General features: G+C 43.2%; 1 protein-coding gene across 6 annotated transcripts in view; it reads right to left on the bottom strand.

The window, feature by feature from the left end:
- The window catches only part of Dag1 (dystroglycan 1), a 72,750-nt gene that overhangs the window by 4,868 nt on the left and 55,226 nt on the right, over positions 1–12,656 (bottom strand). For all 6 annotated transcript variants that reach the window (XM_020173495.2, XM_074059686.1, XM_020173494.2 and 3 more), the window contains one exon: positions 12,124–12,524. In XM_020173495.2, the coding sequence (XP_020029084.1) occupies positions 12,124–12,408 (285 nt within the window). In that variant the 5' untranslated portion in view covers positions 12,409–12,524. The remainder of the gene's footprint in view (positions 1–12,123; positions 12,525–12,656) is intronic.

Genomic DNA, 12,656 nt, shown 5'->3' with positions numbered 1-12,656 from the left:
TCACATGACCTAAAATTGATCACATAGTTAACCACTGACCTAGCTTGATTTCTGTGATAGGCTTAAATAACTCAGAACTCCTGTTGAGGAAGCGAACTCTTTTCCCCCAGAGAGGCATGACCATCCTCATTTACCTGACAAAAAAAAAACTGGGGGTGCCAGATGGGCTAGTGTGAAAGGTAAATAACTGACCCAAGACCTCACCAGGGGGGGACACTGGTGCTAGCCCTCCAACACTTGTCTCATTCCAGAAAGGCAATGCCATGGAGCTTAAGAATGTCGTGGATTTTTATACCAATGATACACTCTGTCACCTACTTGCCCACTCTACCTGTAGAATCAAGTCAGAGTGTCTCATCTCAGGCCTTTAGCACTCTTTCCCAGGCTCCTCACAGACTCTCCTCTGTCTTCCACAGACATCATCCCTTTGCTTGGGTCATAAGCCTGGCCTGGAGTTCCTTTCCTATATCCAACTGTACACAGGTCTGGGTAGAAGCTCAACACTCCAGAATGACTCATTTTACAATCACTGTGCTATACTCAAGGGTAGTGGGGCATATTTGTATAACAAATAGTTGTATCTAATGTCTAAATAGCTGTATCTAATGTCAAGTTTCAAGAAAAACTTTGGTGCACAGGGTAGGAGGACTAGAACCAACTATTCTAGAACAGTGTTTGCCAAAGGAATCTTAAGGATCTCTCAGGTCTCCAAAAGAAAGATTCTATAGTTAGCCAAGTATGAGAAAAGAACACAGCCTGCTTATTCCATTGGCATGAAAGAGGCCTAAAGTACTCATCCCTTTATTTTATCCCACAGCATCTCCCAGGCTTCTTTCAGTGTGGAAATCCTTTTCCACAGTGACGTAACTGGTAATACTGAGCAATCACAGGAAACCACAGAAACTTTCACTCTCATTTGAGAGGTAGATTTTGACTTGCTTCTTGCCCAGGATCCATCTGTGGCTCCTCTCACCTTTGTGAAATACCTACTTGGGTCCCCAGTGTGAGAAAGGTGGCACCCATTCTCTGCTCTAACTGAAGGCATTCTCAGCTCCAATGTCCGGTCCCAAGTCCAGAGACATAATGGCAACAGAGGGACACATCTCTTCTGTCAGCCTCAGGAATTGTCCTTTCATAGCTATTGCTTATTAACAGAGAAACACTAAATTGCTTCCCTTCCTGTGGCAAAAAAAGGCTAAGTTCATGCCTGCTGAGCAAGCTCCCCAGGGCTGCAGTTCCGTAGGCTTCCTCCAGCCACAAGACAGGAACCTCAATGATCGAGGAGAAGATCTGGACTCATATCTGATATTCTGGGCCAGGCGTGGTGGTGCACACCTGTAATTCCGCTACTTGGAAGACAAAGATGAAAGCATCAAGGTTCAAGGCTAGCCCCCATGAAAGTTAATGAGACCTTAAGACCTTATCTCAAAAAATAAGCCAGGTGTGGTGTGATCACAGCTACAAGGCAGAAGAAGATAGAGGAGGCCCAAGGGTAGCACCAGGCAAAAATATGAGATCTTATCTGAAAAAGAACTAAAGCAAAAAGAGCTAGGAGGAATAACTCAAATGGCAGGGCTCCAGCCTAGCAAAATAAGTAAATTAAAATAAAATCTCATATCCCCAGTCAGGACCCAGGTGTCCAGCAGCAATCTTATCAGAGACTTTTCATTTTCCCCCATTTAAACTAGTCCAAACAGGTTTCCTACCTCCAGTAAAAGCCAACAAGAAGCCAAATGACATTATTATGGAGCTATTCTTATTATTATTGGGGTTATTCTCTCCTCATTGCTGAGACATTTAATGAGGGTCTGTGAATGGCATTTCTTTTGTGACACCACATTCCATCAATTCTATGGTGCACCATCAGCTAGTTAATGCACCAAAAAGAATCTCTCATCCTGTTATTCATCATCAAACACAGAAATGTGGGGGTTTTGTTTTGTTGGGGTTTTTATGGGCAGTACTTGGGGTTTGAACCCAAGACCTCACACTCGCTTAGCAGGCACTCTACCACTTGAGCCACTCTACCAGTACTATTTTCCTGTTTTGTTTCTTTGTAGAGCTCAGGCTGGCCTTGAGCTCATTATATACCCCAGGCTAGCCTTGAATTCATGATCCTCCTGCCTCAGTCTCCTGAGTGCTAGGATTGTAGGCAGTGTTCTGCCACAGCTGACTATTAGAAATGTTAAAATTTCTGTAAACGGCACTGTCCTACAAACCATGAATACTAAATATATTTTTCCTTAAAATCTTTTTTAAGTATAGATATCATACTTATTTCAAATGTTTTGGCTGAAAACTCTATACTTTAAATTTTTTCAGTTCATTTACATTAAGTATGAAAAGTGCCACAGCCAAAACAAAGGTTGAATGTTGTTTTTTTTTTTTTTTTCAACACTGGGGCTTGAACTTAGGGCCTCATGCTTGCTAGGCAGGTGCTCTACCACTTGAGCCACTCTGCCAGCCCTTTTTTGTATTGGGTATTTTCAAAATAGAGTTTTGCTAACTATTTGCCTGGGCTGGCTTCAAATGATGATGCGCTTGATCTCTGCCTCCTGAGTAGCTAGGATTACAGGTATGAGTCACCGGTGCCTGGGATGTTCTTATTTTGAGAAAAAAAAAAAGATACAAAGATAGTGTTCACAGAACTGTGAAATGTTTTAAAAGGGTGGAATAGAAGTGTGTGTTGGGGAGGGGGCGGTCCTAAGATGAGGAAAGTAGGTGAGTTAGAATGTGGACCCAGCCACCTAAGGGTGTTTCCTAAATCCATTCCATCTCAAAGCCCACTACAGGAACAGGAACTCATGTGGGAGGAAACAAGAAAGGCTTGGAATAGAACTCTGGATAAAGCTAGTCAAGGAGAAGTCACTTACAGAGGAGACTGAACATGGCTGGGACAGAACAGAAAAATTTCCAGAGGTGGGAGCCAACTGGTTGGCAAGAACTATGGAATATATATGACTGGCCATGCAGCTATGCTCAGCCCTGTGTGCTTCATCAGCATGGATAAGGAAACAGCCTGGTGCTTCTGCTAGTTTGCCTCTACACAAAGGCACTTTCTAGCCCAGAAAATAGAGAAAGGCCCTACTTCCTCAGTCTTACTATTCTACTGACCCCAAAAGTCAATGTTTGGCTCTCAGACATTTCCTATGGAATAAGCTCATACCACTCTACAGTCAAGGCTGTAAGTCTTGAGAGCCCATAAACTTATTTAAATTCTGCCAAGTATGATAGCATGTTAATATTTTGTAACATACATAATAAAAACAAACAAAAACCCCTGGTTTCACCAAAGCAAGTGGCAACGCTCAATTTCAAATAAAGAGATGGAAGACAATAATTGGTGGCTTTAGGCTTGGCTCAATAGCTTGTGCCTATAGTCCCAGCTACTTAGAATGCTGAGGTAGAAGAATTGCTTGAGCCCAGGAGTTCAAGGCCCACCTGGGCAAAACAGGGAATCCCATCTCAGGGAAGAAAAAAAAGGGAGAGAATTGATAGCTTTATTTTGATTGAGAACAAATTTTTTTTTAAATCATTTACCCACAGTTTTATAGACTTTTGGAGCAAGCTATGTCAGAAAAACAGAGCCAAGTCCCTCTAATCTGTCTATCTGCTTTACCTTTTGTAGGGTCTGACACCCCAGGGTCCTGGAGCCCTAGCCATGCACTGGATTTATAGCCCTGAAACAGGCATTCTCCTTGGGGTTATGGGTACTACTCAACTAGGAAGAAAAGGCATTAACCTGGACATTAGCCCCTTACCTCTTGGCATCTTAATACTGGAAGTATTAGGCCCAAGCAGCATTTTCCATGGCAATCATTCATTTTAAGAAAAGGGCCACAGAAATCTGAATTTGATAGGAACCTGGCCAAGTCACAGGCAAGTTGGCACCTCTGCATTTTCAAGGCCATTTACGGGAAGTCTGAATATGCCCGAAGAGCTGGCAGGTCCAGAACCCCAGAGATTCCACTAGCATCACCCCCACCCCACCCTCCTGCCCCAGGACACTCATCTCAGGGCCTGGCTCACAATAGAGGGGCTTGAGTATGAAATATCTGCTCTACCTTGACAGAGTAAGAGCCCCTCATTTACAGGAGCTTACAGTCTCTGGACCACTTCTCTTCCTCCTAAGGCCTAAGGTGAAGCAGGATATGAAAGTTCCTTCTGACAGATGTGGCCCCCAGAAAATCCAGAACTCATCCCACAACAATAGTCTTACCATACAGGAAGCTCACAAGAAATTTTTTTCACTAGGAATTCCAGCTACAGGCAGGTTGAGGCTTGACTCAACCTTAGCTCCAGTGTCATTCCTCATGTGTGAAATGGGAGAAATGATCCTATTCTCATGTGACTCTGGCAGTGATGGTTCCCACCTCTTTCTGTGAACTGTAGGAGACTTAATACGCAGTGTAAGACTGCTGCACAAATGGGCTCAAGGCATGCCCAGGCTTCACTCCCTAGTCCTCCTTCCCAGCTGGCTTTAGACCCAGTGTACAGTGGGGCCTTGTCTTCTTGTTCACACCCCAAAGCATCTAAGGGATGTGGGGAGTCTGCAGACAAGGGAAGTCAGGATCCTACTTGAACAAGGAAGAGGCTAGGGACACACAGGAAGCTGCTTGCCTGTCAAGATCTGTGTGCAAGGAGTGGGTGAAAACCCTAAGAGATATGGGGGGAGGGTCAGGACTTGCTAAAGGTAAGAGCTCAAAGACCACCATTCACCTCTTCAGTCTAAAATGGTACACCAGCCAGGTACTGGTGACTCACAACTATAATCCTAGCTACTTGGGAGGCTGACATCAAGAAGACTGTGGTTTAAGGCCAACCTAGGCAAAAAAGATAACAGGACCCCATCTCAACCAATACACGGGAATTGTAGGACACCTGCGATCCCAGCTACTGGGAGGTATAGGTAGGAGACAAGTGTAGGAAGTGGCCCTGGGCAAAAACTCGAGACCCTACCATATGTACCAACATACACAAGACCCTAAGCTTCATCCTCAGGACCGCAAGGGAAAAAAAAAAGGTCTGCCCTAGCTATACCATAACCATCCACAATAACTAGGGGCTGTCAGGTCAGGAAAGACAGGCAAGAGACAAGAATTAGGGCTGTGTGAGGTACTCTACAGTAGCAGTACATGTGTTTGGGGTGATAGGCTGGTTCTTGCCATAGAACTCCTGTAGGGTTTTGAGTCACTTGACCTTCCATAACCAAACACCAACACTACACTTTGGAGCTGTGGAGGCAAAGCCTGCTGACCTTATATAGCTGCAATCTTAGAAAGGAGGCTTTACAGTTAGTGGGTATATGTGCAGGAGGAAGCCTGATTCAAGAGGTCATGAGCTCCAGCTTACAAGCCACCCAGAAAGGGCCAAAAAGCTTTCCAGTTTCAGCAAAGCTTGGAGATACATAAAGATAAGAAGACCTCAAGCAGCCACATACCCAGCTTCAGAAATCCTGGCTCATAAAGTGCATCCAAAAACACTGAGAATCAAAACCACAAAACCGCAGGGTACAGTGGCTTCAAGCCTGTAATCCTAGCTACTCAGGAGATAGTGATTAGGAGGATTTCAGTTCGAAGCCAGCCTGGGCAAATAGTTCGAGAGACCCTATCTCAAAAAAAATCCTTCCCAAAAAAGGGCTGTTGGAGCGGCTCAAGGTGTAGGTCTTAAGTTCAAGTCCCAGTAATGAAAAAAAAAGCCTGTAATCCTAGCTACTGGGGAGGCAGAGATTGGGAGGACTCTGGAGGTCTACAGTTAGAGGTTGTGCTCAGTGGCGCTTGCCTATCATCCCAGTACATGAGAAGCGGAGGAGCAAGAGGATTATGGTTCCAGGCCAACCCAGGCTAAAAAAGTTCACAGGGCCTCATCTCAACAGAAAAAGCTGGGCACGGTGGTACACATCTGCCATCCTAGCTATAGCAGGAAGCTTAAACAGGATTGCGGTCCATGCTGGCCTGGACAAAAAACAAAACTCTATCTCAAAAACAATTAAAGCTAAAAGGGCTGGGGGCATGGTTCAAGTGGTAGAGAACCTGGCTAGCAAGCACAATGTCCTGAGTTCAAACCCCAGTACTGCCAATGCAAAACAAACAACAATAGAAACCACAAAACCTAGGTAGCTCCAGAGAGCTCTAAAGACTACCACTGAGGCCCACAAGAAATTGTCCTGACCAGTGAAGTACCAAATTTGAGGGATTTTTGTCTGTACTGCATTTTGTCTGCACTACAAAATGACTAGCAAGTGACTCCTCCCTCAATTCCTGGACTCTCTCTAGCTGTTTGGCTGTTGCGCTCTTGCAGACAGAACATAAAACACTCAGTTTAATTAAAAAAAAAAAAAAAAACTAAACCAAACATGGTGGTGGACGCCTATAATTCTAGCACCTAGGAGGTGGAGATAGGAAGACTGAAGTAAGAACTCATGAGTTTGAGGCCAGCCTGGGCTATATAGCAAGACCCTGTCTCCAAAACAAAACAAAACAAAAAAAGAACCCCTAGTACCTGTAGGCACTAAACACCATGAAACAGAAGAAGTTTCTCACCCCAAACCAATGTCCTTCAAGTGGAGAAAGAGCAAATGGACAGAGGAGCTTCTATTACTTACTCCTTATCAAAAAGGCTTCCACAGCCAGGTGCCAGTGGCTCATGCTTGAAATTCTACCAGCATGACACGATGAGATAGGGAAGACTGTGGTTCAAGGCCAGCCCAAATAGTTTGCAAAAAATCCATCTCCAAAATAACCAGAACAAAATGGACTGGAGGAGTGACTCAAGTAGTAGAGCATTTGCTTTGCATTGCAAATCCCAGACCTACCACACGCACAAAAAAAAAAAAAAAAAAAAAAACTTTCCACTCAGTTTGAGCCAGTCAGTCAGCATAGCTAAAGAACAAAACAAAACAATTAGGCTCTCACTAGGCCTCAATTAATTTAAATGTGCTTCTGAAAACAAAAAACATGAGCTTTATCATTTAGGGCCCACAAGATGATGTCTTATCCATACAGGAATTGCAGGACTTAGACATGGCAAGAGGGATGGGTGAGCATTTCATAGTTGATAATGGCTAACAAAGAGGGCACCTGGGAACAATTCTTTCACCTCACAAACCTTCTGGTGGGTCCTTTAGGCCTCTGTGGCACCTTCTAATGCCTCTAGACATATCAGCTCCTGGGGTACAAGCTAGGCCTTTCCTTGTGTCCCACTACAGATGTGCTGGGGAGGGGGCATGGGGTGTTTCAGTGGTCCCTATCAAAGTGGCACAAACTGCTGTCTTGTGATATCCCACTGTTTGAACTTGTTAAGTCTATCCTAGCAAGGTCCTTACCTTTCCTCAGATCTGGTCACTGGTTCCTGACCCTTCGGTTCCCTCTCCCCTCTTCCAAGCTGCAGAGCTGGGTCAACCTGCAGCCATCTATGACAAGGGACCATATACAGCAGCCTGGAGAGACTCTCAAATGAGGTGGTCAAGATTCCCTCAGAGCAGATAGTGGTTTCTCTGCTCAAGGAAACCTCTGAAGGAGTCTGAGCTTTAGTGATTACTCACACTCAGGTTTATCCTGTGTCTATGCCACGGCCTACAACAATGAGCCAAATCTGCTCTAGATCCTTCTGCAAATGATAAGTATAGCAGTCACTTGGCTGGGCTCTTAGAGAGATAGTACTGGTCTAGCTTAAAGTCACAGAGATAAGCCTTTGTCCCCATATGAGGTGAAGAAGCATGGTAGAAAAAGGTGCAAGGGGCTGTTGCTTTGCCAAGTAAAGCAGAACCACATCCATGAGAGATAATCACTGGTTCTGATACTATACATACAGTATCAACCTACACTTGACTTCTACCACAAAGACCAAGGCCAAAGGATTATTCTGAACACACTTCTCCAGAACATTCAGTGCCCTTCTAGTCTAAGCTATGAAACACTTCATCTTATGTTATAACTGTTCTCACCTAAGAACAAAATTAATCTTTCCACTAAACATAGTTACAGCAACTTATAAAATCCCTAGAATCAGTCTTTCCGTACCAAGCCCTGACATCATCTATTTTCACTTTGTCATATTCTCTTTCAGCTTTTGTCAGTAACTTTTTTTAAAATACAGAAGCCTATATTTTCAGTAAATATTTGAGTTGATGAGTCTGGGCAAATGCTGTTCTGATAGCCCACTCCCAAAGATGCCTTCCTTCGCCAACTCGCATTTCCCGGTGTGCCATGCTCTCAACAAGGAATCCATTCAGAACCAGGGAACACCCACTAGAGGCAAGAAGAAACTGCAGTTCATCTCACACAGGCGGAATTGCCACAAAGCTCTCAAGCATCCAAAGAAATGCTCCTTTCATGAACTCCTCTTCCTGGCCAAAAAGAGTACCCATTGTTCTTGAGGGAACAATTAAGGGGCCCATGCCAATAGCTGAGAGCACAGTCCCAGGAAGGGCTGCTCCCAGACTGCCAACATCTTGGGCTGACGGAAAGACCACATTGTCTGCAGGCAAGGAGGTTAAGGCAAACAAGAGACGAAAAGGCCGCCCTTGTAGGCTCTACTAAAATGAGACATCTGTGGGGGTACTCTACAGGGGCAGCCCAGTCATTTCATGGGATGCAAAGACACCGCTCCCTGACCAGCCTAAGGGGAAGTACTAGGCCTGACCTTCGACTGGCTCATGCAGGATTACCTAGGCAGCAGGCTGGTTGCCATAGAGGTGCTCAGAGGGCATGGCTCCTCCACATGGGCTGCTGGCTATTGCTGTGATGTGGCCTGAAGTGGCCTAGGAATAAGCAAAAATGGGACAGGTTTGGAGCTCTAAGTGAAAGACATTTCAAACCTCAGCCTAAAATAAAGTTGTCCTGAGATCTTACCATTCCTGTTTAGAAGGTGTGGACTGCCTCGTCCCCTGAAACTACTTCAAGCAGAACGGACTGCAATTTTTTTTGATGGCATGTTCAGAATCTTGGGTCCCTAAGCTAAATATATTAAAAATTATTAAGAATCCTGGAAGTTATGTTGCTTTTGTATACATAATGACTTACTAAGTGAATCAGTAGGTTTAATAAGAGTATATAAAAGAAGATAATGTAATTTTGTGCTTTTAAGTTGGCATGCAGTCTCAAATGATTAGCTGTCAGTATTAGTGTCACACTCTGGAGACAGTTATCTTTTGGATGCTTTAATGTTTTTCTAGATGTCATATTTTCCCAGAGAGTTTATGTAATTTCTCCCATGCCTAGTTGGTCAGCTTCTTTTCTTTTCTACCTGCTGTGTAGAATAGGTTACTTAGATTAGAGATAATTACTGATCAGGAAGAAAGGAGAAAAAAATAAAACAAGTGACAATCCTAAAGATAGTAACTACAAAATTTCAACTTAGGGGAGAGAGAAAAAGGAATAAAGAAAGGAGGAGAAAGAAACACTCAAAAAATTGAGAGGAGCACGTCACAAGAACAAAGAAACCAAATTAAGCAGCTCTCGATCACCAAATCTGATATAATTTGAATACCACAATAATTAAGGACAGCAATAAATTATAAACCATTCACTAACTGAAACAGTGTGTCTAAACTAATAATAGATCAATAAACACATGGCTAAATTCAGGGGGGTGGAAAGGGAATACTTCCCAATGTAAAAATACCACAATAAGCGAAGTCTGAAAGTGCATGTCATAGGGCCCTGAGTCAAGAAACTGTGCAAGGCCACAGGACAATGATGGTTATTAGCAGACAAACTTAGTCTCTTGCTGTCCCTGACAGAGGCTGGCATATCTACTTAGGTACAGTCAGGCAGGCTTTGATAATCCAAAACAAGCTTGTAGGTGCTAAAGGGGCCTTACTGTCCCCTATCAGTCCATAAACATTTGAGGGTCTTCTATGTAACATGAGGCAAACAAGCAGACTAACAAAAAACAAGAATTGCAAAGAGAGATTAAAAAAACAGGGTTCCAGCACCAGTGGCTAATGCCTATAATCCTAGCTCCTTGGAAGGCTGAGATTGGGAGGATCGTGGTGTGAGGCAAACCTGGGGAAATAGTTCATGACACCCCATCTCCAAAATAATTAAAGCAAAATGGGCTAGAATTGTGGCTGATGTGGTAGAATATCTGCTTTGCAAGCACAAAGCCCTGAGTTCAAACCCAAGGCCCACCAAAAAAACAAAAATGGTCTGTGTAGTTCAGTTGGCCTCAAACCAGAAGTTGGGCAAGAAATGTACCCTCCTTTCACCACTCTTTATCTAATAGACTAGCATCTGGTTTGCTGGGGTATTAGGAAGATTACATGGAAACCTTCTGAAAACACTTGAAACTACAAAGAATTCTATGGAACTGAGCTGCTACAAGGGTCAGGATCTTCAGAAGTATGGCCACCTTCAGAAGTATGGCCACCAACACAAGCAGGGTGCGGGCAAAGTAGGTACACCAAGATTTAAGGGAAAGTGGCATAAGATTCACCTCTATATACTGACTGGCAAGGAGTTTTCTAACCTAGATGGCAGGGACTGATGTGTCAGAAAGGGGCAAGTTGGTATAAAGACCACCAGAACCTGTATGGTGCTTCAGCCAAGGAGTACAATGAAACTGTTGCTGTACAAGTTTTCAAACCTAGACCTTAAGAGACTAATGACTTCACTTTCTGTTTCCTGGAATACCCAGTCTTAAAACTCAGCTGTCATGCTTATGAGGAAACTCAAGAAGTCCATGGAGAAGTCTACATGGACAGGAACCCAGAATCCTGACCCACAGCCCCAACTAAGCCCCTTGCCAAAAGGCAGCAGAAACTTGCAAATGATGAAGGACACACCTTAGACATGAATCCTCTAGCCCCAGATAAGCCACTCTAGCAAGTGCCATGAAAACAGAAATGAGACTCCCAGAAAATTTTGAGCAAAACATCTCACTTTTTAAACTACTTAGTTTTGGTGGATTAAACATGATAAACAATAAGAATATATGCAGAAGTCTAACTGCAGATCAGATATAAGACATAACAAAGCATAGATCTTCAAATATTTTTAGATCATTTCCAAGCTACATCTCTAGGTAAAGAATGGTGTAGTCATTTTTGTGTGGTGCGGTTTTTGTCCTTTCAAATGACTGGGGAGAAAAAAATAAAAGAACACTATTTCTCAACATGAAAATTACATGGAATTCAAATTTCATTTTCAGTATCCATACGTTAAGTTTTACTGGAATACAGTCATGCCCATTCATTTATATATTCTCTAAACCTGCTTTTATACTATATTGGTGATTTGAAGAGTTTAACAGAAACCATGTGCACAGCCTAAACAATTTACTATCTATCCCTGTAAGAAAAAGTGTACTAACCTCTGCTCTAAGAGATAGATGTTTGTAACTTCAGAGATACATCCCACCTACTTGTCCACCATAAAAACTCACTCAGGATTGAGCAGAAGTTCCAAGGTTCAATAAACCCAGAAGGATACTGGTTTTTCAAACAAAGGCTTCCTTCCTATTTCACCCAATTTCTATCATGGGTCAGTCAAGACCCTATTCTATACATAGGTCTCAGATCCCTTGTTCTCTGGATTGCTTTCCCAAAAGGGCCAAGGCTAAAGTTTGGGCTCTAATTTTGGTTCTTAAGTGATTAAATACATTAGTATAAATAAATCACCAAATTAGAGCAGAGTTCTCAAATTTATTTATATCTTATTTTTTAAATTTATATTCATTTATTTTTTGCAGTGCTGGAGATTGAACCCAGATCCTCAAGCATGCTAGGTAAGTATTCTATCACTAAGCCATCCCCTCAGCTATATCTTCATTTTAAAAATAAGTTCAAAGCATTTAAAAGTTCTATATTTTGGGGTTATTATAGACAAGTTTACGAAAGGTAATCCTTTCTTATACACATGACAGGCCCTTCCACCAAATCACTAAATCAACAACCAAGAAACTTTCCAGAGTACAGAGGAAAGGCTTTTTCTTAGTAACACCCTCAAAATGGGAGCAATCCAGAACTACTAAAGCTTAGAATTGAGAAAGAAAAAAACATCAAAACTAAAGCAGAGGGGGAGAATTGGCCCAAACAATGTATAGACATATGAATAAATAATTAAAAATTAAAAAAAAAAAAGAAAGAACTTTTCCTCAGTCACATTTAGTATCTAGGCTTACCTTGATAATTTCTCCACTGGAGGCAATTAAGTCTGTTGGAATGGTCACTCGAAATGAGCGCCCAACAACAGCCGTACCATCAGGAATGCCAACCACCGTAGGAACTGCTTCATGTAGGTCCGAAAGTACTGAGTGCATGGATGCCTCCAGCTGGTTCTCCCAGTCCCTGACGGCCTCCGAGGGTTCACTGGGCCAGCGGGACTGAGCCCTGGCCAGGAAGAGTAGGAGGAAAAAGGTCCTCCCCCAAAGGGGGAGCAACAGCAGGAGGCTGACAGACATCCTCATCCCAGACCTGAGTTTCCTCAAGCCAACAGTCTTGCTACAGAAGGAAGCAAGTGATATGGTTCCAGAGCTGGGTCCTCACCCTCTGCACACCTGCTCCATCCCAGAGCACCCAAAGCCTGAAAAAGAAAAAGAACAGATTCAGACTTCAGCAATGCCCACAGTTTCAAGGTCTTGCACTATCCCCCAATGGTTCTGCCAAGAATGTCTCCCCTCACCCATGTACTCTCCAGCTACATGTAGCTAACTTA

The sequence above is a fragment of the Castor canadensis genome, chromosome 17, assembly GCF_047511655.1.
Source record: "Castor canadensis chromosome 17, mCasCan1.hap1v2, whole genome shotgun sequence".
Taxonomy (NCBI): Eukaryota; Metazoa; Chordata; class Mammalia; order Rodentia; family Castoridae; genus Castor; species Castor canadensis.
Note: the sequence above shows the minus strand (reverse complement) of the source record. Positions and strands in the feature narration are given on the sequence as shown.